This window comes from Triturus cristatus, chromosome 6, assembly GCF_964204655.1.
Source record: "Triturus cristatus chromosome 6, aTriCri1.1, whole genome shotgun sequence".
NCBI classification, from domain to species: Eukaryota; Metazoa; Chordata; class Amphibia; order Caudata; family Salamandridae; genus Triturus; species Triturus cristatus.
The window spans coordinates 331,277,226-331,305,093 of record NC_140589.1 but is presented as its reverse complement, the minus strand read 5'-3'; the positions used below and the strand labels follow the sequence as shown (position 1 = coordinate 331,305,093).

At 45.0% G+C, this 27,868-nt stretch overlaps 1 protein-coding gene across 2 annotated transcripts in view; it reads left to right on the top strand.

Moving 5' to 3' along the window:
* The window catches only part of ATP6V1C2 (ATPase H+ transporting V1 subunit C2), a 283,506-nt gene that overhangs the window by 109,820 nt on the left and 145,818 nt on the right, over positions 1-27,868 (top strand). Inside the window, exon 5 of one of the 2 annotated variants that reach the window (XM_085610700.1) lies at positions 930-959. The exons of the other annotated variant lie outside the window; for it this stretch is intronic. Coding sequence (XP_085466826.1) covers positions 930-959 — 30 coding nt within the window. The remainder of the gene's footprint in view (positions 1-929; positions 960-27,868) is intronic. 2 annotated transcript variants of the gene reach the window in all.

Here is a 27,868-nt window from a genome sequence, read left to right as displayed (position 1 = left end):
GATGGGATGGCTGCAGGTAGGAGCAGGCAGGTGTGGCCATTGCAGCGAGGGGGAAAGGTCCGAAGGGGTGTGGTGGAGGGTGTATGAGGATGTAACATTAGATCCGAGTCTATAGGTTTTTCTGAAAAGAAGGATTTCGAAAAATTATTTCATGGTGTCAAGAAACCTAAATAATTCAGCTCTTCCACTGACACTAAAGTGCCATGTACATGTTGCAGAGGCCTCTCCATTGGCAATACCCACCCACCTGGCATGGATGACCGTGGAATAGCATGAGATCTGCACTGGCTTCACGCGATCGACGACAGTCCCACAGACAGCCTGCAGCTCAGGAGCAAGGATCCATGTAAACTGTGCCTTCCTGACATTGACCCAAAATGGTCAACAATGTAATTTGCTTCGCGCAATAAGCAAACAGAATGATCATAGTCGTTGTCTGTTTGAGCCTTGGGAATTATAACAGCTATTATCGTGAAAACCCCCAAAGTGTTCCTATACTCAGTTCTATTAAGTGAAAAGAGGAAGATAACTACAAACCCTGTATTATAAAGCCTTGGCCACGTGTCTCGTTTAGGGTTCTGCATGATTGTACTGTTTGTTGCTCCATTTTTGAAGTTGTGCATATTTAATGAACGTCCTACAAACAACTACTGTGTGTGGATCAAACAGGAAAGGCATCTAAAGTGTTTGAAACTCAACCCTCGAATACAATGGAGTGCTTGGAAGCATTTTACACTGGGGTTTTGAGCTATGTACATAATTGTGTCTGGCACCTTGTTCTCTGTTTTATGTTGGGCTGCCTAGTCTGTGGCTGATTATTTTACATACAGTGACCTACAGAATAAAACGTACCTGCAGTGGCTCTTGAAGGCTCACCTCTCTGGAACATGTTACGAAGTCTTTGCTTTTTCTACCGTATTTTCTTTCAGAAAAGAAGTCGCCAAGGAATTGTTTCCCAAGTAGGTCGATTTGTGAAGTTTGCGGTGTTTGTGCTTGCCTTGCATGACGTGTTCACCTGTGTTCTGGAGGCGCCTTGTTTGGGCTGTAGGGGTACAGTGATCAGGTTACGATGGATTTCTAAAGTAACAACCTCGTAGCTTGGTCACGATATCCATACGACTCAACCAGCGACATTCGTGTGGAGTTTGGTCTGTTTTCGTTTCACTAACTCTCTGACAGCTGCATGTCCAGTGCATGAACTACCACTGCCGCAGAAGAAGCCGATGGTAAGATCCCCCGTAAGCCTCCTTTCTTCCCTATCAAATGTTTCCGATTTCTCACAGATAGATTAACTTTGGTTGATGGTTTTTCTTTGGTTGCATTACAAGTTCACTGTGTTGCTGTGTTATAGAAAGTTGTATATACAAAATATTTCATATTACAAGACAAGTACTGGTACAAAATGACAACTGGCAGTTAAGTCTTTGTACATCTCTCTCCAAGCAGGAACCCAGCATGGGTACGAGCATGAAGTATATTTGCTCTAAAGACTCTAAACAAGACATTAAAGTCACCAGCGGGAAAAGTAGGCAATCATACATGTAGTTCCATGGTAGACAATAAACACTGCATGCCAATGAACAACAAACATTCATGCTAACTAAAAACCACTGTGTCTCTGGGACAAGTTACTGCTACTAGAACACTTCCATGCATACCATTGGCCCTGACGTGCTCCATTAGACAAGCTCTATGTAGGTAAGACTGGAGCGTTCTCGCAACAGCCACTTCCCTGGAAACTTAGTTATGTTATGCAGATTTGTAGAGTACACTATCAGCCGGGAGGGTATCCTGGCGCTGGGCAGGTGTGCATTGAGCCACACATAGGGCCTAGTGGGGCTGCTGGAAAATCCAGGACTTCAGCTTCTTGGGGAATTTAAGAAGCGAGGAGGAAGGAGGCTCTTGTGTATAGTGGCGGGACCTTCCACGCTTTAGGATCGATGTAGGAAAAGACTTGACCGTCAGACTTACGCTGTGCCTTGTGGAAAGATGAATAAAGGGAACACACATGCTCAGAGAGAACAAGAGTCATAATAAGGTGACGTGTACAAGGCACAGCGCAAAGTAGTTTAGGGTGCCCATTGTTCATACAAGCCATACGTAAACACAGGTGCGGGCGCAAACTGTGGAAGCAGACACTTACAGCCCTAGCACATGAAGTGCAAACACAAAGTTAGGCAATATGTGGTTATTGATGAACTATAGATTCATATTGGGATAAAAGACTTAATGCATGCAGGCCATTCTCAATCCCAGCTTGCAAGCTGACATCACTTCCGGGTGTTAGCCATGAGGAGATAATAGAGCGTCTTGCAAGTAGGCTTAATTTCTCATTCCGCATAACCTATCATCAGGCTTTGATACTGCGGATCATTCCTTCCTAAAAGCGATACGTATGTAGCATACTTAAATGTATTACGAAATTCTTCTACTAAATATTAAAGAATGTTAGGCATGCAAGAGTGAGACATACAGAGTTTACAGGTTTTTTATAGTGTAGTCGGTTCTTGAAATTTTAAGTTTCTCATAAGATTAGAGCTCACATGAGGCCTGTGCCACATCATTCCTCTGTGGTTCAGTCCCTTCTGAAGGGTTTCCAGCATCTGGCGCTGCAGATGAATGAGGTAAATGATGGGGGGACTTCCTTGCTTTTGGTTTTGATGGAACTCCAGGTCCGCTACTTGTCGGATATCTCATTCAATAACCTGTGTTGCGCTGCAGCGGCTTCGGGGACCTTCATTGCATCATATATGGATGCTGCACTTTTGCTTTTCCTCAGGCTAGGGCTGCTGGCCAGCCCTTTCAAGGCAGGAGTCGTGGCTGGAGGGGGTCCCTAAAGGTGACAAATCCTGGTCCCAGTCTGTGGGTGCCTCCTCCTCTCCTTCTTCAAAGCAGTGACTATCAACCCTCTCCGGTTGGTGGTTGTCTTCGCTTCTTTTGTCTCCAGTGGGGAAGTGTTTCGGATGCATGGGCAATTCGGACAGTGACCTTCAGTTACTGGATCGAGTTTTCCTCCTGGCCTGCCCAGGTGTTCAAGGAGACTCCTCTGACCCAAGATGCAGTGAAGTGGGTGGCCTTGTTGGAGGGTGTTCGGCTTCTTTTGGAGAAGGCTGCGGTCGTCGAGGTTCCGTCTCTGGTGCGGGGGCTGGGTTATTATTCCATTCTTTTTCTGGTGCAGAAGAAGGACACCTCAGACTTATGCCCCTCGTTGGATCTGAAGGGGATGAATCGGCACATTCTTCATCGCTGCTTCAAGATGGTCACCCTGTAGTCGATCCTTCAGCTGGTGCATCGGGGGAGGGGGCTTCTTCACCAACATCGACCTGATGGACTCCTACCTGCATTATCCCATCCATCTGGCCGTACAGCAGTTTCTGCGCTTTGCGGTGAGCTGCCAGCACTACCAGTTCCAAGTGCTTCCTTTTGGCCTTTCATCGACTCCGAGGATTTTTACAGAACTCTTGGCCCCCCTGGTAGGTATTCTCCATTCTCAAAGTATTCAAGTCTATCCTTACCTTGATGATTGGCTGATTGTCCCTCCTTCTTTTTCTAAGGCTACGGAGGAGGTGCATCAGGTCTGTCATCTTCTGGAGTCTTTTGAGCTTCTCATCAACCACAAGCAGTCCTCTCTGCACACGTTTCAGACTTTGAAGTTCATCGGGCCCTCTTCTGCCTAGATCTTGGGATGGTGTTTCTGTCTCCAGAAAGACAATTGACTCTATTCCAACATCTTTCCTGAGTTCTGTCCCAATTTCAGGTGTCCGCCCGTCTCTGGCTGCGAAGTGAGGGAGAGAGGGCCTCCACACTGCATGTGCTTCCCTGGGCCCATCTCCATTTGTATCCTCTCCTGCGTCATATTCTGTCCCACTGGGATCCGGCTACTCATGCTTATGAGGCTCTCATTCCTGTGACCCTGGAGATCCGTGAATCTCTCCAGTGGTGGTTGTCCCCTCACAATCTGTCCCAGGGCTTCAATCTCGATCATCCTTCCTTGGTGGTCCTGATGACTGATGCGAGTGTCGTGGGTGGGCAGCGGTTTGGGGGGTTTCCAAGGTCCAGGGGAGGTGGCCCCAGTTCGGGGCACTCCAGTCCTTGAACTGGAGGGAATTGATAGCAGTGTGTCAGGTACTTCTTTAGTTCGCTCCTCTGTGCTGTCTGTGTTCAGACCAACAACCAGGTTGTTTGTGCCTATATCAACCAGCAAGGGGGGATGCACCTGTCTCCTTTACCAGAAGATCAATCTGGTGTCTCTGGGAGGGAGGATCTCCGTCCCTCTGCTTGAGCCATCTCTGTCTTAATACTGAAGCTAAGGTTCACTGAACTGACTTCTGACCCGAACAGGGTTTAGTTTTAACTTTAAAGCAAGCCAGTGTCCTGGGACCCTTATCCTAAAGAGGAGGTTAGCTTGTTTTCTATCCCCTATTACACCCCCACTAATTTACCATGAATCAGGAAAGATGCCTCCTTAGCTAAGAATTTATCGCAACTCTCATGCTCGTACAGCGCCTGTCTTACGGATGCCACCTTTGCGTAAAGCAAAATCCATAGGATAACCTCAACCATGTGGAATTGAAACTTCCCTTTGTAGCACTTAAAAAGAAAGTAGGTGTATACAGATGCCTTGGTTTGTATTTTTAATTTTCATTTGTTACCAATGTTGTAGTCCAGTAGTGATATACTATGAGTTACAATTGCCCAATCCTAAAACAGAAATGCTGATGTGTAGGCAGCAGAATTCAAACCTGTGACCTTCAGGCTGCTAAGGTCACCACAGTAAAACATTATGCACAGAGGTATTTTACAGGTTATATATGCTGACCAAATATATATGCCAATAAATTAACTGAGGGGGATAAGGCACCTGCTGCAGAGGCACATTTGTATATTCAGCAACTTTCAGATCAGTATAAAGTAGCTCAGGTATTTTGTGCTCTTCCTACAATTGATCTATTAAATATAGCCTTCCAGCCCACCATAGCGGGCTCTACTGGTCATTAAAGGCCCCCTTTTCGGCTTGGGCCTTTAACAAGGGAGCGGGCCCTGCTACGGAGGGCTCTAAGGCTATTAGAACATTCCACCCCTAGATAAAAGAATGTTCCAATTTTTTATACAAAGTCCTCATGGAGCCCAAGCAACAGCTGTGCACAAACATTGGAATGTTGATGCTTCGGCTTCCACCAGGCAAAAAACACTCCATTGTCTTCAATGGAGAGTTTATCATTCCATTGCTCTAATAACAATTGGAATCTTCATAATGTGTCTTCTACAGAGCACTGACTATAATGCACAGTTTCCATGTTCGACTCATAATAAGATTGTGCAGCGAGCTTGAGGGTTTCTGCAGAGTCCATGTTTTACCTTCAAGCCACAGTGGTAGTTTATGTGTTTGCTGCAAACATTTACATGAAACTGAAAAGGTCAGTGGATAAATCATTTGAGGGCTTACTCAAACTTTAGTTCTTCTGAGGTTGATAAATAAATATGTAAATTGTATACCATTGACTTTGGTACTAAATGTCATCTTTTAATAAGTGCCAATTCCCTGATCTGATCTTTACGATTTGATCTTTTGAATCTTTATGAAATGAGGCATTCATCCCTCAACAGACATTTATGCAAAGCTCCAAATTTCTTAGACAGAGTAAGAAACTAGCTCCCCCCTACCTCCTAAATACAATATATGCCTTAGGATTACTTCATCCTGTCTGTAATATCCCAACCAATCCCTGAAACCAGATCATAGTAAATTAAAATGTTCCAGGTAGGTGGGAGGGAGTAATGATTGGAACAAGGAAGACTGGACTTAGAGTAATGGAATTATCAGTATGTAATTTAGGCATTACCTCTTCATCCACTTCCTTGTTTCTCTCATTACGAAAGGAGGACTGTCAAGGGCACCCTTTCAAATGATTACGATAAGTAATAGGAAAATACATCTGAGATTTAAATCATCATTGAACAAAACAGATTTATTTCCTCTTACTACTTCATCACAGACAAAACTCTGACATTACCCCCAGGTCCCTCCTGTTCTCATCCCATTCATTACTAATGAGATATATCTATCTTGCAGACAGAAAAATAGAACAGAAGGAATATTGGCACCCCTACCCCACCCCCTTCCACTGGGAATACTTACCCAACATTCCTTCTGTTCTTTTTTCTGTCTGCCGACAGAATGGGACAAGGAATATGAGGGCTGCTCCTGTGGGGCTGGAGTGGTGTACAGATGTTGTGGGCCATCATCACAGCGGGGCGGTGGTGACGGCGGGTGAGGAGAGCACCTCCCTGGATGCTGGGCTGTCAGGGAGTCATGTGCGTGGTAATGCAGTGATCTTCAAGATCTTCTGGGTCAACGTCATGGCTTAGTCGTGCGCATCTCCCTGGCTGCTGGGCTAAAAGCGAGATACGCGCCCAAGCCTATGTGCAGAATGGGGCCCAGGGAGTGGGAGGTGGTGAGCGCTTCCTGGGTGGCCAGAGGTCCATGTGGGACATGTTGGTGGATACAGGTGGACCGGGGGCTGAGTGCGCACTTGTGCATACTGTTGTCGGCGCCTTCCGGGTTGCAGAAGGTGGAGGACGCCTGCAGCTCCCTTTCCTGGGGTGAGAACCGCATACCGGTTTGATTTTCTGCCAAGGGTTTTTGTATGGTCCCCTTTGCTGAGTAATTTCTACTTCTACTCCTGCGTGCACCCTCAACATTGGTGGCAATATTGGGCCTGCCGCCTACATGTGGGTGCAGCATGCCGGTGTTTTATGGGGGCCACATATTATGAAGTGTTCCCTGGCCGGCATTCCAGCAGGGCGTAGGTGTTGGCCGGTCGGGTGACGCTTTTTCCTGCTAGCTGAGGGACTATGGTAGGGTGACATTGATGGCTGCACCCGCAATACTTGGTTTCAGGCACAGTCAGAGTGTGGGATTTCCGCCCGACCACTAATGTTTCTGCCTTAGAATCCTGGGGCAGATGTTTCCACTGGTCTCTCTACTTTCTGCAGGCTCGCTTTTGGATGATGACACTGTGGGGTATCTGAGGTGCTTGACTGGTCTTCCTGGCAAAATCTTCAGTGGGTACTTTGCCTTCGAGTTGGTTTATGAGTACTTTGCATGTGTTTTTCTGCTTGACTTGGGTTTCCTGAGTCGTGGCTGATTTCTGGTGTCACGTTTGATTCTTGTTGTTTTTGGGGTGTCCTTGCAGGTATTGTTAATGGGGAAATGCCTTTAGTTGGTTTCTGGTTCCCCTTCCTCCTTTTTTGTTTTCGGTGGCTCAGTCAGGTGGGGAATGGACCCTGGCTACGGTGATAATTTACTGGGATTTGTATCCTCTGTTGAGTTTTTTTTGCCCATTGACTTTGGGAATGTCACTGGGGCTCCTGTGCGGTGCTTTCCTGCCTTCAAATCCTGGTTGTACACTGGCCCCAGTCACACCTTTTGCGGCAGAGACGGGTGGTCCAGTATATGGACTAGTTTGTCTGGTGTTGGTTAGGCCTTTTGGGATGCAGGGTGGTTCTGTGTCCCCTTCTGTGGTGTTGCCTTTAATGGGTTTCAGGGTTGGGTTGTTGCCTGGCGTAATTTTCTGGAGGGCACCTCTCTCTGTTCTTGGGAGTATGGCGAGCGGTTGGAGGGGTATGTTTTTGGTGCTCCTGTTTCCCTGGTTTTTGGCTTGTGGGCAGGTTGGATTGTTTGGCCTCTGTGCTCCCTCGTCTGGTGGGTTTCTGTTGGCTGTGGTGCTGGCTCTTTGGGATGGGTTCCTTCCACGCCTGTCCTGTGATGCTCATTTCCACTACGGTTGGGATCGTCTGAGTTTCTGCTGATATGCCTGCCCGGGTGGTTGCATATGGACCTGGGGTTCTAGGTCAGTTTCTGGCAGCGGGTCACCTTCTTGTGGTGATCTGCGTTTCATTCTTCCTACTGGGTATACATCAGAATGATGGTGTCCTCCCTGGAGCCCTTCACATCATTATCGTTGTCTGGGCACTTCACTGTTGGGGGTGCTGGTGTCCCTAGGGGTTTGGTACAGTTCTTTGCTGCTTCAAGGGTATGGCCTTTGTTTTGTTTTCTTCTGCTCTCCTGGAGGCGGGGTCACCTCGTCTAGAGGTTTGTTTTATTTATGAGTGCATCAAGGATTGGATAGGATGGCATTGTTTTCCCTGCCCTAGCTCCGGCTGCAGGTTGGTTGGTCCGTGGTGTGCTGGGAATGGTCGTTGTTGATGGTTGTTCATGTGTCATGGTCATTCCCTTTGGGCGCTTGAGGGGTCTTTTCTTTGGGGCCGGCCGCTTGGCGTCAGGTTCCAGGATTCCCGGCAGCGTGATCGTCCTTGGTTCATTATATTGTATGGTCTCCCAGGGGTTCCTGTTTTGTCAGTTGTTCCCCTAGCTCCCGCTCTGGCTTTGGTCTGCCTTGGTCCAAGTTGGGGTGTTCAGCCCTCGGGCTGCATTTTTGACTGGTCCCAGTGTTGGGATCAGTAGGTTGCCTCTGCTTTTTGGTAGGCTGGTAGTTGCGGTTCACTGGAACGCTTTTCTGAGAGTTTGTTCATATTTTGTTTTTGCTGTCCATTGGGCTTTCAGTCTTTGGCATTCTTGACCTGGTAATTGTTCCTTGGGCTGTTAGCATCTTCAGACTCTGCTGTCCTTCCTGTGTCGGTATTGTGGTATACATTGGGTCACAAAACTGCTCCTGTGTCAGGTTCCTTGGGCCCGGTTTCTCCCTGCGGCCTCTGTTGGGCTCCCCGCTATGGGGTTTTTGGTCTAATGATTCTGGTTGTTCCGGCTGTTATCTCAGATCTGCGATAGTGGGTGGTACGGGCCCATCTTGTCAGCGGGATGCCTTTACGGCCCGACCCACAGGTGGTCCGTTTCGGTGGGATGTCTGCAGTTTTACGGTCGTTGTTGTTGTTTTCTGTCAGGTTTCGTCCCTTCACAACCTTTCCCTCTCTCTGAGGTGGTCTCTCATTGGGGATGTCAGAGGTGGGTGTCCCTTTCCTGGGCCTCTCTTGCTTCCTGGCTTGTTCCCCAGGTTCTTCGGGTTGGCACATTGTTGGCTGGCAGTTGTCTGGGGATTTCTGCTTTCCCCACTCCTTGGCCGGGCCTGCGGCTGTGTTGCTTTCCTCCTTTGGCTCTTCTTTCCGAGTTCCTGGTTTGCCTGCTGGGGGATTCTCAGGTGGTGCTGGTGGGTCTTGCTGGCCTCATCGGTCTTGGCCTCTGGGTCTCATGCTCGTGATAGTCTGGGGTACTTGGATGATTCCGTTTCCCTGTCCTCTGTTGTCCGAGGTTCGTCTCACGGTTTGGGGGTTGAGGGATGAGGGTTGCAGTGCATGAGGCGTCCTCAGCACTTAGCAATGGCCTTCCTTCTCTCTCATGTGTGTTCCCCCCTCTTGTCCTCTGGGGGGCATTTCAGTTGTGTCAGGGTTTGTGGGGTTTTCTTCTGTGTTTCCCCACATGTGTTCCTGGGTGGCTGTTCTGCTGTTATGTGGTATGGTTTTGTATCTGTTAGCATTGTCTCCTTTATGGGCCCGGTGGTCTGCTTTCATGCTAGTTTGATCGCTGTAGGGTTCTTGACTGTGGTGGCCGGCTGTGTGGCATGGTTGCTGTGGGGCTTCTCCTGCTTGCCTCTGGTGTTGCCTCTATTTCCTTCCTGGGACTGGCCTCTGATGTTTGGCGCTCTGTTTTCTGCCCTTTGTGTTGGTGACACGGGGGGCAATTTATTTTGTCAATTTGTCCTTATGTTTTTGGTGGGCGTCACTTTGGCCTGGTGTCTTGTTGATTTGAGTTTTCTGATAACTCTGGTCTCCTTTCTTGTTTTCTGCCAGAAGCATGTGTTTGTAGTCTTCCTTCTCCCATTGGGGCTTCTCTTTTGCCTTTGTTCCCGGGTGTGATTCGGACTGCTTTGGTGGCTGCTTCATGGTTTGCTGTGGCAGTTCTTGGGTTCTTGTTGGACATGGGGCTAGTCATCCTTTATTCTTTTGGTTCTCACATCTTCCTTAGGGTGACCTGATTGTTTCTTTTGAGGTTTCATCCTGGGGGTGAGGGCTGCACCATTATCCGTTGGTCGGTGGATTTCACTTCAAGGTTTAGCTGCCTTACACTCTATCTGGGTCTCCTCCTCCATCGAGGATGCAGGGACGTGGCGGCTTCCTGGGATGCTTTTGTTGGGTGTCCTTTTCGGCACTTTGCAGTGTGGCTGTTTGAGCCTCCTCTTCTTCCTGTGGTTAGCGTTCTGTTCGCCTGCATGGGTTAGGTGCTACTTCCCTTTCTTGGTTTGGTGGTTGCGGGCTGTGTGCTCCTGCATTGTGTTTCGACCTGTGTTGAGACATCACCTTTGGGTGCTGCTGTGTGCTGATGTATCCACTTGTGTTTTCGTTCTTTATGAATGCCGGTTTCCTTGCTTGGGTATTCTCATTAGTAATGAATGGGACGAGGACAGGAGGGACCTGGTGGTAACGCCCTATTACGTACCAGTAATCGTTATTACTCTTGGTCCTGTTGTCCTCATCCCATTCATTGCGCCCCAACCACCCTCTCTCCCGGCCGGCCTTCATATGAGGGGGCTTGGTAGTTCAGAAGGAAAGCTTGGTAAGTACGCCTTATATACTCCCGATGGGAGGGGGGGTCGGGTAAGGGTTACAGCATTCCTTTTGTTCTTTTTCTGTCTGTGAGATAGATATATGTCATTAGTAATGATTGGGGCAGGGGACAGCAGATGGCGCTAGTGTGAGCATTTCCTTTCCCGTCCGTCGCGCCGACAGCTACACAAAGATGCTCTGACCTCTTTAGCTAGTAGACCTGATCTGACCGTAAAGGATAGCGAGGATTCTTTTTTTTTTACCCGGCAAATGTTTGAAGCTGTCTCAGCATTTCATGCACCCGAGCGCCGGATGCCTAGAGCCTCAACTTACGTTCGGAGCGGCTTAGGAGGGGTGAGGCTCCGCGTTTGGATTTCTGTGGTGCTCCGCCTCCACGGTAACGCCGGCTCCGTCTCAGGCAAGGAAAAAGCTGCTGCCCTCTCAGAGCAAGGGGCCATACCGTCATCTCTGCAAACAGTGCAATATACTATGATCGAACTCGCTGGAGTGGCTCTGGTGAATAAGACAGACCAGATATCAGAGTTCAATCTTTGCGGCCAAGACACCATCACCGCTACTACTGCCGTTTCTGTTTTTGATACTACCACTCCCCCTGCCGCTATCACCGCCATTGCCGCTTCCACAGTCTTTGCCCCCGATGGCGAAGCCGGAAGAATGACTCTCCGGACGATTAAAGATACTGAGGAGAATGGTCACGAAAACTCGAACCCTAGATCAACAGAGCCACAGACCACAGATTTTGTTAACGAGAATTTCTTTTCTGTCTCACATGGATCCTTAACTGAGACTGACAATGAGCTAGTGAGCTCAACAGGAACTAGTAAATCTGAAGGGGAGATAAACGACTCCGCTCCTGGAACTATCAAACAAAAAAAAGCCCGAAACAAAAAACGCAGCCAGTCGAAACGGGCATATCCAGACTTATATGGGTCTCTGCCTGATGGGGATCCTAATCTACAATTAGGCGCAAGCCCACAGCCTACCATTGAAAACCCCCATGAACCTTCTTTATCATCAATTCTTGCGTCCATCAAGCAGTTCCAGGAAGAAGTTAGAACAGATAGTCTTGCTGTGAAGGGGGCCTCAAAAAAGCTCCATGGTGGAATAAGGAAACTAAATAAAATTTGCACTGATATTGGTGATCGGGTCTCTATGGTAGAAGGGCGAACAGAGACCCTTGAAGCTGAGGTTTCCCAAGTTAAAGAACAAGGTGCATCCCATGAGGCTCCCCTCACCGATATGATGACCAAGCTTGAGGAACAGGAAAATAGGCTACGGAGGAATAACCTTAGATTACTAGGGATACTGGAAGGTGTAGAGGGAGATGACCCTAGAGGGTATATTGTAAAATTACTTCGGTCTGCCTTTCCATCACAGACTAGTTGGAATTGGGATCAGGAGATCCAAAGGGCACACCGTTTTCCCTTTAATCTGAAGCAAAAAATGGACGGCATTAATTTTGGAAATGAGAAACCTAGAGCTTTTTTGGTTTTTTGGGGGAATTTTCTCTTAAGGCAATTAATATATGATCAGGCCAGGCCTAATTCCCAGAGAGAAGTAGATGGAATTAAGTTTTTTGCTAAACCAGACTTTAGCCACGCAAAAGTGGAGCGAAGATGGCGACTGCGTCAATTGATTACTCCCCTACAACAGCAAGGGACCCAAGCCTTCTTGATGAACCCGGCAAGACTGAAAGTTATATTTGAAGGATCGACCCGAGTCTTTATTTCTGAGGTTAAAGCTGGGGAGCATTTAAAGGAAATAATGGGAAGAAAGAGAAAATGAAGTTTGAAGCCCATGACTTTGGGACGAACGTTCTAAAAACTTAAGTTTCAATTAACCAGGGGGGGCATGAGTTGTTTTCTCCCTAACTAAAAAGTGGGGGGGAAGAGCTAATCCGTATCTCCATTTTTCTCATTGGTAGTAGACGGGCCAGTCAGATCTTTGTAATCTTTGTAACTGAGGAACTAAAAATTTAGTGGGGCGGTGGCTGGGGGCCTCACACTCGCTTCCATCATTCAGGGTTTCCCTGACTGTCTTTTTTTGGGGGGGAGGTGGGGGGTGGGGGATCGGGTCCGTATTGAGTGCTGTGGGGCTAAAGGCTAAAATATTGGTATTCTCTTCTTTAAAAATATTCAATGTTACATTTTAGGCAACATCTATATTGGTAATATAGGAGAGCAGGAATTGTGGCTTTATGGAAGAGACTGTAGTGCCGGCGAGGGGGGTGGGGGGGAGGCTGTGGGATGTGGGACAGGGGGGCACTCGGCTGATGAGGATTACACACAGGTTATTATTCAGGGTATTATTAGAATTAAAAAATAATGAATTCACAAAACAAGCTTAGAATTGTTTCATTAAATATTAGCGGGTTGAATGATTTACCGAAGAGACAGAAAACCGCGCAGACATTATGATTGATGGGGGCGGATATAGTATGTCTCCAAGAGACTCATATTGAAGGGGGCCAGAAATTTTTGTTGAATTCTCTAGGTTTTAAATTTATCGGGGCAACTTCGCAGGGTGTCCGGGTAAAGGGGGTCGGGATTCTGGTGCGTAAAACATTACCGTTAGTAGCGAATCAGGTTAAATTTGATGCATTAGGAAGATGGGTTATGGTAAGGTGTTCTTTATCTTCCAATCTTGTATTTACGATTTGTTTGGTCTATGCGAGTAATTTAGATGATCCCGGTGTGATAAATCATGTTAATCAAGAAATAGCGCATTGGCCGCTCCCGATAATTCTATGCGGTGACCTAAATCTAAATTTGCCCAGTATTTGGGATTCAGACAATTCTTGGAGCTATGAGGGAAGAAAGCCCAAAGTCTTTCGGGCTTTGCACAACTTAATAAATACTCATGGCTTAAAAGATGTTTGGGCTTATTCAAAGCCTGACCAGAATGGCTTTACTTTCTTCTCAGCTCCTCACCGGCCGTTAGCAAGACTGGACTATTTTTTTGTTTCTTCTGCTTTAATTCATGATTGTTCTATTGATGTCGCCCCCCGACTACTGTCGGATCATAATCCTCTCATTTTAAACCTAGAGGGCTGGAGCAACCAGGGACCAGGCTCGATCTGGACATTTGAAAAGGCTCTCCTATATGATAGCAATTATCGAGAACATATGGCTGGTTGGATACGGGAATTTCTGGGTATAAATATCGGGACTGCATCTGTTATGGTGGTATGAGATACCCTTAAGGCAGGTATTAGGGAGGAGACATTACGCTTTTCAATCAGAAAGAATAAAAAGGAAAAAACACAAATTGACTTATTACATAGGCAGATGATAGAAGCAGAAAAAAAACTAATACAGGCGGTTCAGGCAGGTTTAGGACTAGAAGAGGCACAGACATTGGTCGCGGTCACCAAATCAGAGATGGGGACTGTTTTAGCAGAAAAAATAGCTACTAAATGGGCTGTATCAAGAGAGAAATGCTATGAGTGGAGCGAGCGCATTGGACATCAGCTCGCTATCTCTACTAGACAAAGGACAACTGCAAATACTATCACATCTATTAATACAGATATTGATGGGCTTATTACTGATAAAAAAAAAAATAGAGGAAGCCTTTAGGAAGTTTTACGAAAAGTTATATTTAGAAGAGATAAGAGGATCACCAGAAGACATAGACATGAAGATTAGAGAATATTTAGAGGGAATACCGACTGCCAAATTGAATGATGACACACATGACGTACTGGAAAACTCTCCTACTTGGGAGGAGATCGCAGCTGCATTGGCCAGCCTCCCGGATGGCAAAGCCTCTGGGATGGACAGTATACCAGTTGAATTCTACAAAATCTTCTCGGAACAAATAAAAGATCTCTTTACAAATGTAGTAAGGTCCATTTTCGAGGGGACCTCTCCACCGAATTCCTGGTCATCAGCTAAAATTGTGATATTTCCCAAGAAGGATAAATCACCCCTGGAGATGGCATCTTATAGACCTATAACATTAATTAGTAATGATTGGGGCAAAGACAATAGGACCAGGAGTAATGAAGATTACTGGTAAGTAATAGGGCAATAAGAACATCCTGTTGATTGCTGACCTTATCAATTCTGAAATGTTTTACATTGTCAGTCAACCACGTGGCTGCTCTACAATCTTCTTTAGGGAGGCTCCCTGAAAATCTTCCCAGGGCACTGCCTTGCTTCTGATGGATCTGCTGTCAGTGTTGCCCCCGGAGAGAGACTACGTTCAACTGATAAGCTAAGATAATCGTAGATTTCAGCCATCTACTCAAGATTGAAGATAAGGTTGACCTCTGTTGTTGGCTGCCCCATTAGTCACAAAAAGAGCCCCTGTGTGTCTGATTTGAGAAATTCTCTCCGGATAAGTTAGTAGATCTCTCCCCACAGCCATTTTACGTAGGCCTAATTCATCTTGGGTTGAGGGACTAAAAAAAACATGTGGAAGTTAGAAGAAGATATAACTTTAGGGGGAAAAGAAGGGCCTGTTCTTAAAATGACACTATCTTTGACAATTTTCAGCTGCAAATGTTCCCCCCAAAATACTTAATTTCTCATATTCTTTTAGCTGTAGTAATTGGAACCAGAAACACACCTACCAAGTTAAATACTTTAATACAACTCACTCCAAGGGTTCAAAAGGAGAAAACCTCAAGACATCTGAAACCAAAACGAGATCCAAATAGGTAGAGGATTGCTTAACCTGGATCTGATATTCAGGAAACCTTTAAAGACACTAGAAGCCTAGATCCCCTGTCTAAAACATAAACCCAATTCTCTCGCAAGGCCCTAATGGCTGCCAGTTATATCCGCAATATGGAAGCTTTAAAGTCCAAATTAAACCCATCCTGAAGAAATTGTAAAATACCAATATTGTAACAGGACAAAGCATCTAGCTGCATATTTTTTCCCCATTTACTAAATGATGTCCAGGGGCAGTTATATGATTTTCAAATAGATTCCATCCTAGAAGCTTGGATAGTTGAGTTAACCCTTCTGGAAGACTCACCTCCTGTAATCGTGACCTCTCAACCTCCAGGCCATCAACTGGAGATGAAGATGGACCATTTGCGACATTTGAGGATGGATCAGAGGAGACGGAACAGTGGGAAGTAACCACGCCTGATCTACTTTCATTTTCACCATCAGTAGAAACCAGGTAGAGTGGGTCAAGGCTGGGGAAATCAGAATTACAGATGCTTTCTCTCTCGTCACCCTGACTAAGAATTTCGCTATCAGCGGGAATGGGGGAAAGGCATTTAAGATTCCCTGGGGACAGGGGCGGGAAAGAGAATCTTTATTACATGCATTCTCCTCTTTAGTTCTAGAGTAAATGAGACGCAGAAGAGAATTGTTCTGATTGGCAAAGAAGTCTATTGCTGGGGTTTCCTTGTATTGTTAATCTTTGTGAAAATCAATGGGCTCAACTGATTATGTTGGAATTGTGGAAAACCCCTGCTTAGAGGATCTGCTTTCTGATTCACAATCCATTTAATATGAATTGCTGATAGTCTCTGTAAATGTTCCTCTGATAACTGAAATATGCGAACTGCACATTTCCTCAGGGTTTTCAATTTTGTTCCCCCTTGCTTGTTTCAAATAGGTCTTTCTAGACATATTGTCTGTTTGACATTTTTAGCTTGATGAAGTTGGTCAGGTTCATGGTCATCTTCTGCTGTCTTTTGAGAGGGAGAGAAACCAGACCGATGTCTGTCTGTAATCTTGCACTGATGAACTCAAATTATCCGGAAGGAATTAACTGATATTTTTCCAAGTTTATCATAAAACCATGAGTCTGTAGAACTTCCAAAACTCTGTCTCTTCCTTTCGTAAACTGCTTCTATGATTTAGCATGAATCAGCCAGTCGTCTAAGTATGGATGCAACAGAATTATTTCTCTTTGTAGGATGCCAACCAAATGAGCGAGAAAATTCATAAATACCCTTGGTGCAGACTTGATTCCAAATTGGAGGACTGCAAATTGAAACTTTTATTCTTGTACTTCAAATCTTAACGACTTTTAAATACCAGAAACAATTGGGACATGAAGATAGGCATCTTGTAGGTCTATGGCAACTATAGAACAAGTCTGAAAGTTCCATTTGCTTTACGAACCAGAAACAAAGTTTAAAAAAATTCATGACCTACCTCATTTTTGTAGTAGTGTCTGAATTCCGTTAAATAAAGCCCTTGAGTTTAGCGTGTTCTTTGATACAGGCATAGCTTGGAGGTCCTGACTTGAATTCAGTTACATAACTGTAACAATATTCAATACCCATTGATGGAAAACATCCACTGCCCACTCTGGAAGGAAAAACTGGAGACGACCTCCCACGGAAAGGATCTCACTCCGGAGATAGTCAGGATTTCTGTTCTTTTTTGACCTACTCTAAAAGAAGAGTCATATTGCTTATCTCTTCCTTTGGGCTGAAAACTTCTTCTCCTGGATTTCTCATCATACTAATATTTCTTCCTGTCATCATATAACTTGTAGACTCCACTCCTACCCTCATAAGGTTAAGTATGCTTTCTATCTTTAAAATCTTTGGTTACCATCTTGTCAAGCTGGTCTCTGAGCAGCGTATTGCCTTGTAATAGGATTTTCAACAGTGCTGATTTTTCTGCCGCCTTTTGCCTTCCAATCCCTAAGCCACATATGTCTCCTAGCTAAGCTTAAGGCTCCTGTTGCCAGGGCAGCTGCCTTAACAGAGTCGCAGGAAATGTCTCAAAGGAACCTTGATTGTTGTTCCGTGTTCACCAAGAGCTCCAATAAATCATAACGTTCCTGCAATGCAGCTGTTAAATTTTCAAAATCTTTATCCTGGCCCAGAGCAGTATGGGCTGTGTAGAGTCCAGCTCTTAGCGACATATTATTTGCCTCATATGATCTGTTCTCAGCTTTCTCAATCCCTTTTTCAATCTTATCTTTAGGCGTACAGTCCTCCGGATTGACAGAAGTGTGATTAATTGAGGTAGCTAACATTGCACCCATCTTAATACTGTGATGAAAGTTCTCTTCCACATCCTTCAAGACATACATCTTCTGTAGAAATCTGGGCAAACTAATGTGCTCTAAAGCCTTCCACTCATGAACGGTAAGAGGTTTAATTGTATCATAAAAAGTGAAGATGGCCTTGCACACTATGGAAACAATTCCTCATCATCCAGGGTTTGAGAAGCTTCTGGAAACGCCAGTTTACTCCTTATGTATTCTAAAACTTCGGCCACTTCCTCTCTGCGGAAGTATTTTCTGCCCACTGCTGCTCTGAGTCAGAAGAGGAGTCATTATTCTTAGCATTCCTCCTTCTTTTTTGCTCTTTCTTCCTTCAAAGCTGAAGCCACAACCTCCTTATAAAGGCTTGCACATCATCTTGTGATAAGTACTCCTCCTGATGCCCCCGCTATTCTCCATGATGTCGGCATTGACTCCTGGAACAGCGGCCATCTCTTTCCTCTGACGAAGATTCAGAAGAACAGTGTCTTTACTTTGAAGAATGTTTGTCTTCCATGGTGATAACAATACTAAATAGAAAGAGCCAAGCCAGCTAAATACACAGCTAGCATGGAGCCACTAGTAAAAGAGACACCAAAATATTGTGTGTATCCACCAATTAAAACCCTGCAAAAAATATAGCCCTTCTCTTTTTTATATTTTGAAACCTTCTTTTACTTCTATTTTTTTCTTGTAGCTTTTTTTCGTTTTTTATTTATACTGGTAGAAAGAATCTCCTCTGAGAAAACCATGCACACAACGAAGAAACACCTCTTTGCAGCGCACGTCCATGCAAGTAGTCTGTTTATTGAGCTGCTGCCAAGGCAACGCATATACAGTCGAGCCCTGAAAGAAATATGCACGTTCTACTGTACAAACGCTTTGTAGGAAGGTGGGTTACTAGTAGGTGGAGGTAGTTACCTTCAGGTAGTTATAATACCACAATCACTAATTAGGTTCAGTCAAGTCTCAATAAATCAATCCTTGATCAACTCTTGGTGGCTTGGCAGACGAACAGTCAGGTTTAGCTTTGGAGACAGGTGTGTAAAGCATTTAATATCACCAAAACAGTAAATAAGTAATAGTCACAACGCAATAAAAATCAAACACCACACCAATTTACAAAAATAGAGAATATTTTAGTGTTCAAAATGACACCAAACTGACAATCATTCAATGTAGGGAACAGGAGATGTGAATTTTTAAAGATTAAATTGCAGCATAGCTACTAAATGCATAAAGTGACAACCGCAGGTATTTGGTTGTGCTGGACAGGGTCAAATCTGAAAGTTCAAGCCAACCGCAATGGAGTGCTGGTCGGATACAGTCCCAGGTATGTCCCACTGAAGTGTTGCCTCCTCGAGAATTGTGGCAAGAGTACCCTTCACAGGGAAGATGGTTGCCGGGAGCAAGAATAGTGTCGCTGGTCCATGGTGCGCAAAGAGCTGCCAGGCATTGTAGACAGATGGGCTGGAGCCTCACCGTCATGAGTGGTGATACTTGCTGTGCGAATAGACGGAATTGCGCCCGCTCACGCTGATCATTTGAGAGAGCGGTGCAGTTCATAAGCGAACAGGTCTGTTCGCTTTCACGTTTGAGAAGAGCTGAAAGGCTTGAATTTAGAAGCTCAGAAAGCATTCCAAGGGCCCACGACCTGAGAGGCACCTCTTGGAGGAGGTAAGAAGATTGTAGCAGAATGGTCCAGGAGCTGTAGTTCTGTTGGTTCTGTGTGCCTTTGGGGAGGTCAGTGTCCTCTAGCACTGTCCAAGGGTTCAGAAGCTCTGGATTGCCACTTGGGGGCTAGGACTCAATCTACCACAGTGCACTTGTGCAGTCCAGGAAAATCCAGGTGTAACTTGTCAGCTGGAGTGGTCCTCTCTTTGGGCTGTTGCAGATGGCTTCTTCCTGCACTTTTCTACTTGTTGCTGTTCAGGAAGTCCACTCCTTATCCTTTAAGACAGGCACAGTCCTTTCTTGTGTGGAGCCTTGAGAGTGCAGCAGGTGCAGTCCTTCTGAGTGCAAGCCTTCTGTGCTGCAGTCCAAGGGTCCAGCAGGGCAGTCCTTCTCCAGATGCTTCGGACAAAGATCTGAGGGGCTCCAGCAGACCTCCGATCTCCGATATATGTATTCCCCCTTCTGAGCAGGCATGGGGGGGGGGAACACCTCGCCCAATGGGGATCCATTTGCCACCCTCTGCTATGACCACTTCCTGGGAAGTGTGACATTCTTTTAACCCAGAATGCACAGTTCTTCAAAAATCAAATTGAAAACATTCTCCCCTTGGAGGGCAGTTCTGGCTAACCCAACCCATGGGTGTAGCTAACTTTTCCCTACACTCTTCTTCCAGCCCCTCTCCCAATCTAATTAGGGCGGCTCCCATCTGGCTGGGGATCAATGAAGCAGGGGCTGGCCTGGCTCCTGTGACAACTGTGCTTCTACCTTTGAAGTCCAGTTTATTTCCCCAGCCCACTTCCTGTCCCTGGCTGCTCCAGGTAGCAAATTTCCTCCCACCAAATGGCTGTATTGTTTCAGCCCCAGGCCCCTTCACACCTATTCAGGGAGATGTTTGCCTCAGCCTGTGAAAGGCTGGCAAGTCAGAAGAGGCTGCCACAGGGCTGTTTTACGTAACGTCAGGATAGAAGTTCTAAAACTACTTTCCTGCAATAGCTAATATAAATCCAACCTTGGCAAATTGTTGAATTTATTGTACTATTATTTTGATACTTTGAATTATGTTGCTCGCTACATCCAATCAAATGTTATACTTTATTAAGTTTAGGAAAGCTTTCCCATGTTAGCCTATGAATCTCTCAGCACTGCAGTGGGGGAACAAGCATTTACAATGCAATCGGTCTTGCATTTGTGAGAGTTAGATCTATTGGTGTTGTAAATGACAATGTGTTTTATCCATGTGCTTTGTTTTAGGGTGGGAGGAAATTTTAAAAAACATGTTTAGCTAGAGCTATTGGTTTTGCTAATGTTTATAACTATTGCGATATTGTGATGGTATACTGCAGTAATGGCAATGGGGCTTATTAGTTTGTAATTAGTTTAATGTATATAGAAACATTTATGATAGCGACATAGAATGAAAGTTTGAGCTAAGATGTGAGTATAGGGTATTAGAAATAAATATGTGAGAAAGAGAGAGTTAGAGCTTATGGTGTTGTAAATGACAATGTCTTTTCCCCATGTCTTTTGGTTTGGAGTGGAGTGGATGTATGTGGTTTGTAGTTGAATTATGTGGGTTGGGTTGGAATTGTTAGTTGTGGAATTGTGTGGGGTGGAATTGTGGAGTGAATTTGCGTAGTGGAATTATTTGGCATGGTGGATAGATAGGAGTGAGAGCTGCACAGAATAGATAGACAGTAAGAGGGATATGTAGTTTGTGCACAAAGTGATAAATTAACTCCAGACAGAGGAGCAGAAAGAGTGTGTGAGAAAGAGTGAAAGAAGGGAAGAGCAGGCGACAGATGCATAAAGAGGTAGCGCCTGTGTACGCAGAAGACTCGCCAAGAAGAGGTAGAGAGCGTGGGTTTGAGGGACGGAAAAAAACTGTGCTCAAAGACCTGAAGTTAACCACATGAGATAGTTGCAAACTGAGAGCGAGAGAGAGGGGTGAGAGAGAGAGAGAGAGGGACTGATTGCTCTTCCCAAAGAAACCTTATTATACCTAAGGTGTTCAGAGAGATAATGATCACCCATCAGCTGACGGCAGGACACCGAGAATGGCCACCAGCCAGAGAGAAGTGTGTGAGCCGACAGAGAAAGCAAATAAAGAGACGGGTTGTGCACATCTTCCAGTGTCTGAGTACAAGTGAGAGCAGCACCAAGACAAGTGGGAGGGGCTCCCGGAGAAGGGGGCTAGAGGTGGACGAGTGCACAGCGTGAGGAGGTATAGGAAGGCAGCATGTGTGAGCAGGCAGTACAGAGAAGAGACAGAGTGTGAGGGAGGGATGAGAGAGGCAGTGGGAGTATGAGATGAGAGGGGGTAGTGGGAATGTGAGGGAGAGATGAGAGGGGAGTGATTAGTGGGTTGGAAGTGCGAGATAGATAGACTTTCCTGGTTGAACTGGGAGAGCCTCACAAAAAGACAACTAAGCACACTTAAAATGGTCATTGCTGAAAAAAGGCTCAGTAAGTTAAACACCCACTGCCAACATCAGCTATGTCACAGTGCAAGAGCAAAACCATCCCAACTTCCCATCCTTCCGGGGCTGTGAAAGTACCGTTAAATTGAGTAAAAGAGACCGCTGTTTTGGAATAGCAATTGTCAGGTATAGGTGCTCTATAAAAGCAGTCTCTGTAAATAGGCACTCGGATAGGTCAGATAGTGTTGTGTACCTTTTCGAATCGTCCATCAGACTATGTGGCTAATCCCAGGATGGTAATAAGCCTTGGCAATGAAGAGACTCCAGCATCAGTTGCAAGAATGCTGCCAGTATGGAGTTCTTTATGGCCCCTTCAATGCAACAGCTATAAATGTAGACACGTGTGCATATTCTTAAAGAACAGCATGGGAGCATAATACATGAATATTCATTCTTACAAAACTGAAGCAAACAAAGTGTGTTTTTGCATTTGTATAAAGAATGGAGGAAAGAGAGAGTTAGAGGGTTGAAGGAGGAAGGTGAGGGGGTAGATTCACAAAGGCTTGCTCATTTCTGCACAGGGCAGATTGGCAGCGTTCAACTCATAAAGAACACAGAAGTCCCTAAGGTTAATGAGGGGGAGGTGGTAGTATGAATACCGCCAGATTATAAAATTCACCGATAAATACCGCAGAAATGGCCACGCCGATAATACTGTTAATGACAGTCACCCGTGCCGTATTTACATAATTGGGGCCACCATAAGGTTTTAATTTCCGGCAATGCTGAATCAATTTTGCTAGTGAGATGGTGTTGAGAAATGCCAAATTACAGAATATTTCTTCACTTCGCGCTTTTTAGGCCATATTATCAAGGAACGGCGATAATATTATTGCCGCCTTAACGGCAGGAAACTGCAGCTAAAGCGGCGATTATGGGCTTGATAATATGCCCATGTGAATTGCCATAGAAGCCTAGGTTCTGGTGTGAACCTGGACTTCTTTAGGAATTCTCAAGGGTATATTATCAAGCTCATTATCGCCGCTTTAGCGGCAGTTTCCTGCCGTTAAAGCGGCGATAATGTAATCGCCGTTCCTTGATAATATGGCCCTTTGTTTCTTGGGTTTCGCGAAGGGGTAGAAATAATGTAAGTATACTGAGATCAAAGGGATGAGAGGCTGGTTGACTTTTAATGGCAAAAGAGGAAATACTAAATAATTTTAATTACAGATTATTTAGTAAATAAAATTGGGGTACTGAGGCAGTTCATAAAAGCCAGTTCGTGTTTTTCCAATAGTGCCAGTTACTATCTTTTTTTAGTCAAAAGAAATTAATTTGAGGGGGATTTTTAGCTGCATGAAGACAGCTACTGTTCAAGCAGCAGCAGGCAGCGTGAATTTTAATCAGGTCTCGGCTTTTGTGACTAAAATTTTCTTTTCACAAAGGAAAAAAACACTAGAGGGGTAATGTTAAATAGGAACACAAAAAAGAAAGCTAGATATGAAGTGCTGGAAAAATATCCATGAGCACTACCTGATTTCCTAACGTTCCAGTTTGTTCTTGTAGTTCTGCGTCTGGTGGCTCTGTGGACTAATGCGCCCACTGCAGGGGCCTGTGTTCGACCTCATGGTCACAGGTACAAATCCCGGCGGACGTGGAAGGGGTCTGCTTTGGAGGAAAGCTAACAAACACAAAAAAGTGCACTGTAATTACAACTACAATAATTTCTAACAGTGATTGTGAAGAAGCTGAGTAAGAATGGTCAGCCATGGTATTTCACAAATAAAAGAACATTATGGGTGTTTAAAAAGATAATTCCATTGTATGAAACAGGCAAAGAAGCGTATTGTATTTGAAGAGACGTACGTAATAGCAGCTGTGGGGAAACCCAATCCATGGAGTAAAGTGTGTTTAGTAAAACATCAATTGTGTGTACTCATGCAGAGGAAAAAAGAAAACCAAAAAACCTTCAGTGCCTTTCTATACGCAATACGACTGGTGTTGTGTGAACACATTGCGATACTAACCAGGCGGAACTGTGAACGCCTTGCAATGGACAACCAAAATGAACAATCAGTGAAATTGCCTGGGAGGGAACCAAGCACTCAAGGGAGGGACAATTACAACCAATGCACCAATAAAAAGGTGGCATTTCTGATGGGCACAACAAACAAAGAATGGCAATTGATGGGCGTGATTAAAGCCAATATTGTAGATGCTGGGCGTCTTGCAGACAGCTCATGTGCACTACCTAGGCTCGACCTAAAAACTACTGTGGCTGTTTTTCCCGCACCAGGGCATATAAAATATATTTTATAAATTCTGTGCTTTTATAACAAGGCACCCTACCATTGGGGCACCTAGGGCAGACCTTAGGGATGACATATGTAATAAAAAGGTATTTTTGGACTATGGAAGTACTTTTATTTCCAAAGTCGAATTTGGATACTGTTTTATTTTAAAACCAGCCTTCAAGGCAGGCATGGCTTTAAAATGACACCAGACACCACACTTAAGTACATTAAGTCCACTGGGGTCTCTAAACCTACATGCCCCACCATATACTATGCGCGCACACGTAAGTTGTATTGGTCAATTATAATTCAACCAATTACCATATACTTTTTAAGGACAGAGCACTGGCCCTGGGCCTAGTTAGTAGACCCCAGGGCACTTCAGAGTCAGTAACCACCAGTATCAGTCAAACAATGGGGTGATCTTGGCTAAAAGGATGTCTTTCCTACCTGCATCTTAACTGAAAGTAATATAGGTGTGGTGGGTTATGGACTCTGAAATGTTTAATCAGTGCGTCAGGAATCAACCATACGCCATGCCATTTAAAACCTCGAGGAAGATGAGAACATCACACAACTCCCTAAGGGCAATAATTAAATTAAATTAATGAGATGACTGAAAACAAGGATTTATTTACACAGTCCTACTTTTTATGCAGACAGCCTCCTAGACACGCAGTGTATACACCTCCTGCGTTCTCTGATCTATCCATGCAATGCAAAATCCACAGGACCCTCCAACAACATGTTGCAGCCAGTGCCCCACACTCAGCTGACGTATGAAGACAAAAACAAACAGGCAGACTGAAGTAAACCTAAGACATATATTTTATTGTGGGGAGGTGCGTGTTCCTTTTTTGTTTCTAAGGAAGTTGGAGCTTTGCATAGATGTTGAATGCCTAATTTCGTAATGAGTGGAACAGGGAAGTGGAGGAATAGGTAATAAATTTTTAGGTCGGGAATTCGAGACCTGTTGTAATTTCTCTTGCAGGCTTAAAGCCATCCCCCTGGTTTTGATTTTTTTGTTTCAGGATCTGTTAAAAATCTTTGCTTGCTAGTGGTCAGCCGTGCCTCTTTGTCCCTCCTTTTTCCCTTCTGTTCCTCCCACGCAGCAGGGACTAAGTACTGTCTCATTCCGCTATGATTCTTTATGTGTTCTTTGGAGGACTATTTTTTTCTTGGTTTCCTGGTCTGTTACTGTTTGCCTGTGTTCAGCTTCGGAGGCATAGCTACTTAATGTAAATTTAGCATTAATCCATCCCACCTCCTCTTAATGCCACATTTGTGTCAGTACTGCCTCTATCGCCGTTCCTCCTGCTCTGTTGATAGTATTTAGTTAGCCTTTTTGCACTTTTTCCTGTCCACCGTTAGTTGGGCTTCTTTTTGGTAGGCTAATCGTTTTGCTTTAGGCTTTCTATAAAGGGGATTGGGCTTGTTGAAGTCTCGTCTCCCACTCCTTCTTGTGCCTGCTCACCCCTCCTGCCATAGCCGCCTTATGGGACCCGCGCTCTCTGTGCAACCCCACTCCCATATAATCTTCCCTGCCAGGCGCCCCAGCTTTACTGCGGGCAATGTGTACTATTTCAAATGTCCTCGGCTGCGCCCCTCACAGAGAAATGCCTGCGGGTGCGTCTATGCGTGAGTAGGGTGAGCACACGTGCATGCTTGAAGTAGACCAGAGATAAAACTGGATAGAAAAGGCTGTCTCCATGTGTTCTCCCCTTCTGGTCTTTCGATTCTGCAGACCGGGTATGAGGACGTGGGAAGCAAGATTTTCTGTGTTTTTTTCCGAGGGCTGTCACGGTTTGTCACATGCTTTTTCGCTGATCAGGTATTTTACCTGTGAAGATCCAGGCATACAGCTCCACGTGTGGTTACATGCAAGACCATGGCTGTTTAGAGGGCAGAATCTTAATAGCATTTACTGAACGACGTAAGTCTAAGCTGGGGTAAATGTAGTTATCGAACACAACAAGTCCCACAACATACCCACGTCTGATATTCTTTGCTATTCTTTCGCGCGAGGGAGGACATTTTTGATAGGGCTATTTCTTCCTTAGAGTGGAAGGCATAGAGCAGCGCATTTTTGAAGCTTTGTATGGATATGGGTAATGATTAACGTGACCTACCCATGATTGCTAACAGAGAATTATATAACTTTAACACCTGTGGGTTTTGTTAAATTACGCACAGACGTATTGCTTTCAAACAAGTTAACTTTTCAAGTTTGTGTAGTTCATATTGCGAGCAGCGAAGAGTATTACATGCAATGTTCCATCATTTGATTGCAGTGGTTATCAATTTGTAAATCATTGTAATGCCTGCCGAAGAGGGTTAGACGGAGCCTGCCCATTTAATGGCACAATGACTTTGTGAGGTAAATCTCCATGGCGGAGATGCTCGCAAATGTGTGCGAGGAGTTGGCATATCAACACGGTAACTCGTTTCAGATCGGTACAGTGATTAGCATTAATTGACAGTAAAGTTGGTTACAGGGCTTTTCATGAAGAACGAGTTTACTTTTTTTCATAAACTGCAAAGCGCCACAATGCTGTTTTTGTGGTGGCGTTTTGTGTTCTGAGTCTGCTTTGAAAACTTAATGTTAGGTTGATGGTGTGAGGGCTTCGTAGTCACCTGTGAACCTTGGTCATGTTAGTGTAAGGGAGCAGCACAACCTCATGCCAGAGGCCTGTCAGTAGCTTGAAGGCAGCAGAAACAGTGTTGGGGAGATTAAGGGGCATCTTATCAAGGGCAGTATCTATCGCCCTATTTACAAGGCGTCGCTAACATGCATTAGCGCATGTTAGCAGCCGATTTTGTAACGCATCTCATGGCAGCGATAAAAATCGCTAATGAGTTGCAAAGTAGGCGTTCCTTCAAAAATACAACATGAAAGAGGGCGCTAACACAACAGCGCTGTATTAACAAGGCGGCCCCGGTCTTGTGTAGCGATATTAAATTTCCCGCTAACCACGGTTATCGCCGTATCCTAACGTCTGGTCAAAACCTGACTTAAGCATGTTTAGTATGGTAGGTGGATTGACAGGTTAAGTCCACACTCCCATATTAACAAGCTTTTCATTAGTGTGTGAAATCATCACTTGATTTCACACGCTAATGATGTTTATCACAGTCTATCGCTGGTTTGTACATCGCCTGTGAGCTAAGCGTTGCTAATACGCCGCTAACACGGCGATGTAATCCAGCGATGGACGGCGATAATCAAATTTGTGCTAAGCGCGATTTGCGATATTCAACGCATGCCGTTGATAATATGCTCCTAAGTCTTTAGGTTGGGAAATATGCTCTGTTGTTATTGTAGGCAGTATGACTCGTATGTGGCTAGTACATGGTATGGTAGGTTAGCTATATTGTATTATGCTATGTTACATTATACTATACTGCTACTTGCTATATTATTTTGCTGTGTAGTGTTATGTAATAGTATGTCATCCAATGTCTGCCTATGCTGCATTATGCTCTATAGGCTGCTGGGCTGTTAACCAGCTCGGCACGCTAAAAAAACAGCAAGAGGCCTTTTGCTCAGGAACAGCACTTATGAACAATGTGGGTTTAAAAAGTATATCATGTTCGTACCACTCATCAAATGTCCCAAAAAGTGCAGCTGTTAAAAATTAGACCTTTCATCTGCTTCAAAAATGCAATGAACGTTTTTAGGTCTAGCGTTAGACATACACATAAAGAAAAAACAATATTTACAACGCCGTTAGCTCTAACTCTGGCAAATGTGAGACCTATGGCATTGCAAATGCTTGTGTGAAGTGTGGGCGCTCCAACATTTCCCATTCTAAAAGTTTATAAAGCAATATACTAGGAATACAAGGGGCTAGTCGCCAACATTAGTGCTGCCCAAATGCGCTCAAGGTATGGGTGTGGTTGGCAGGCATCTGAGTTTCTTGTAATCTTTGGCAG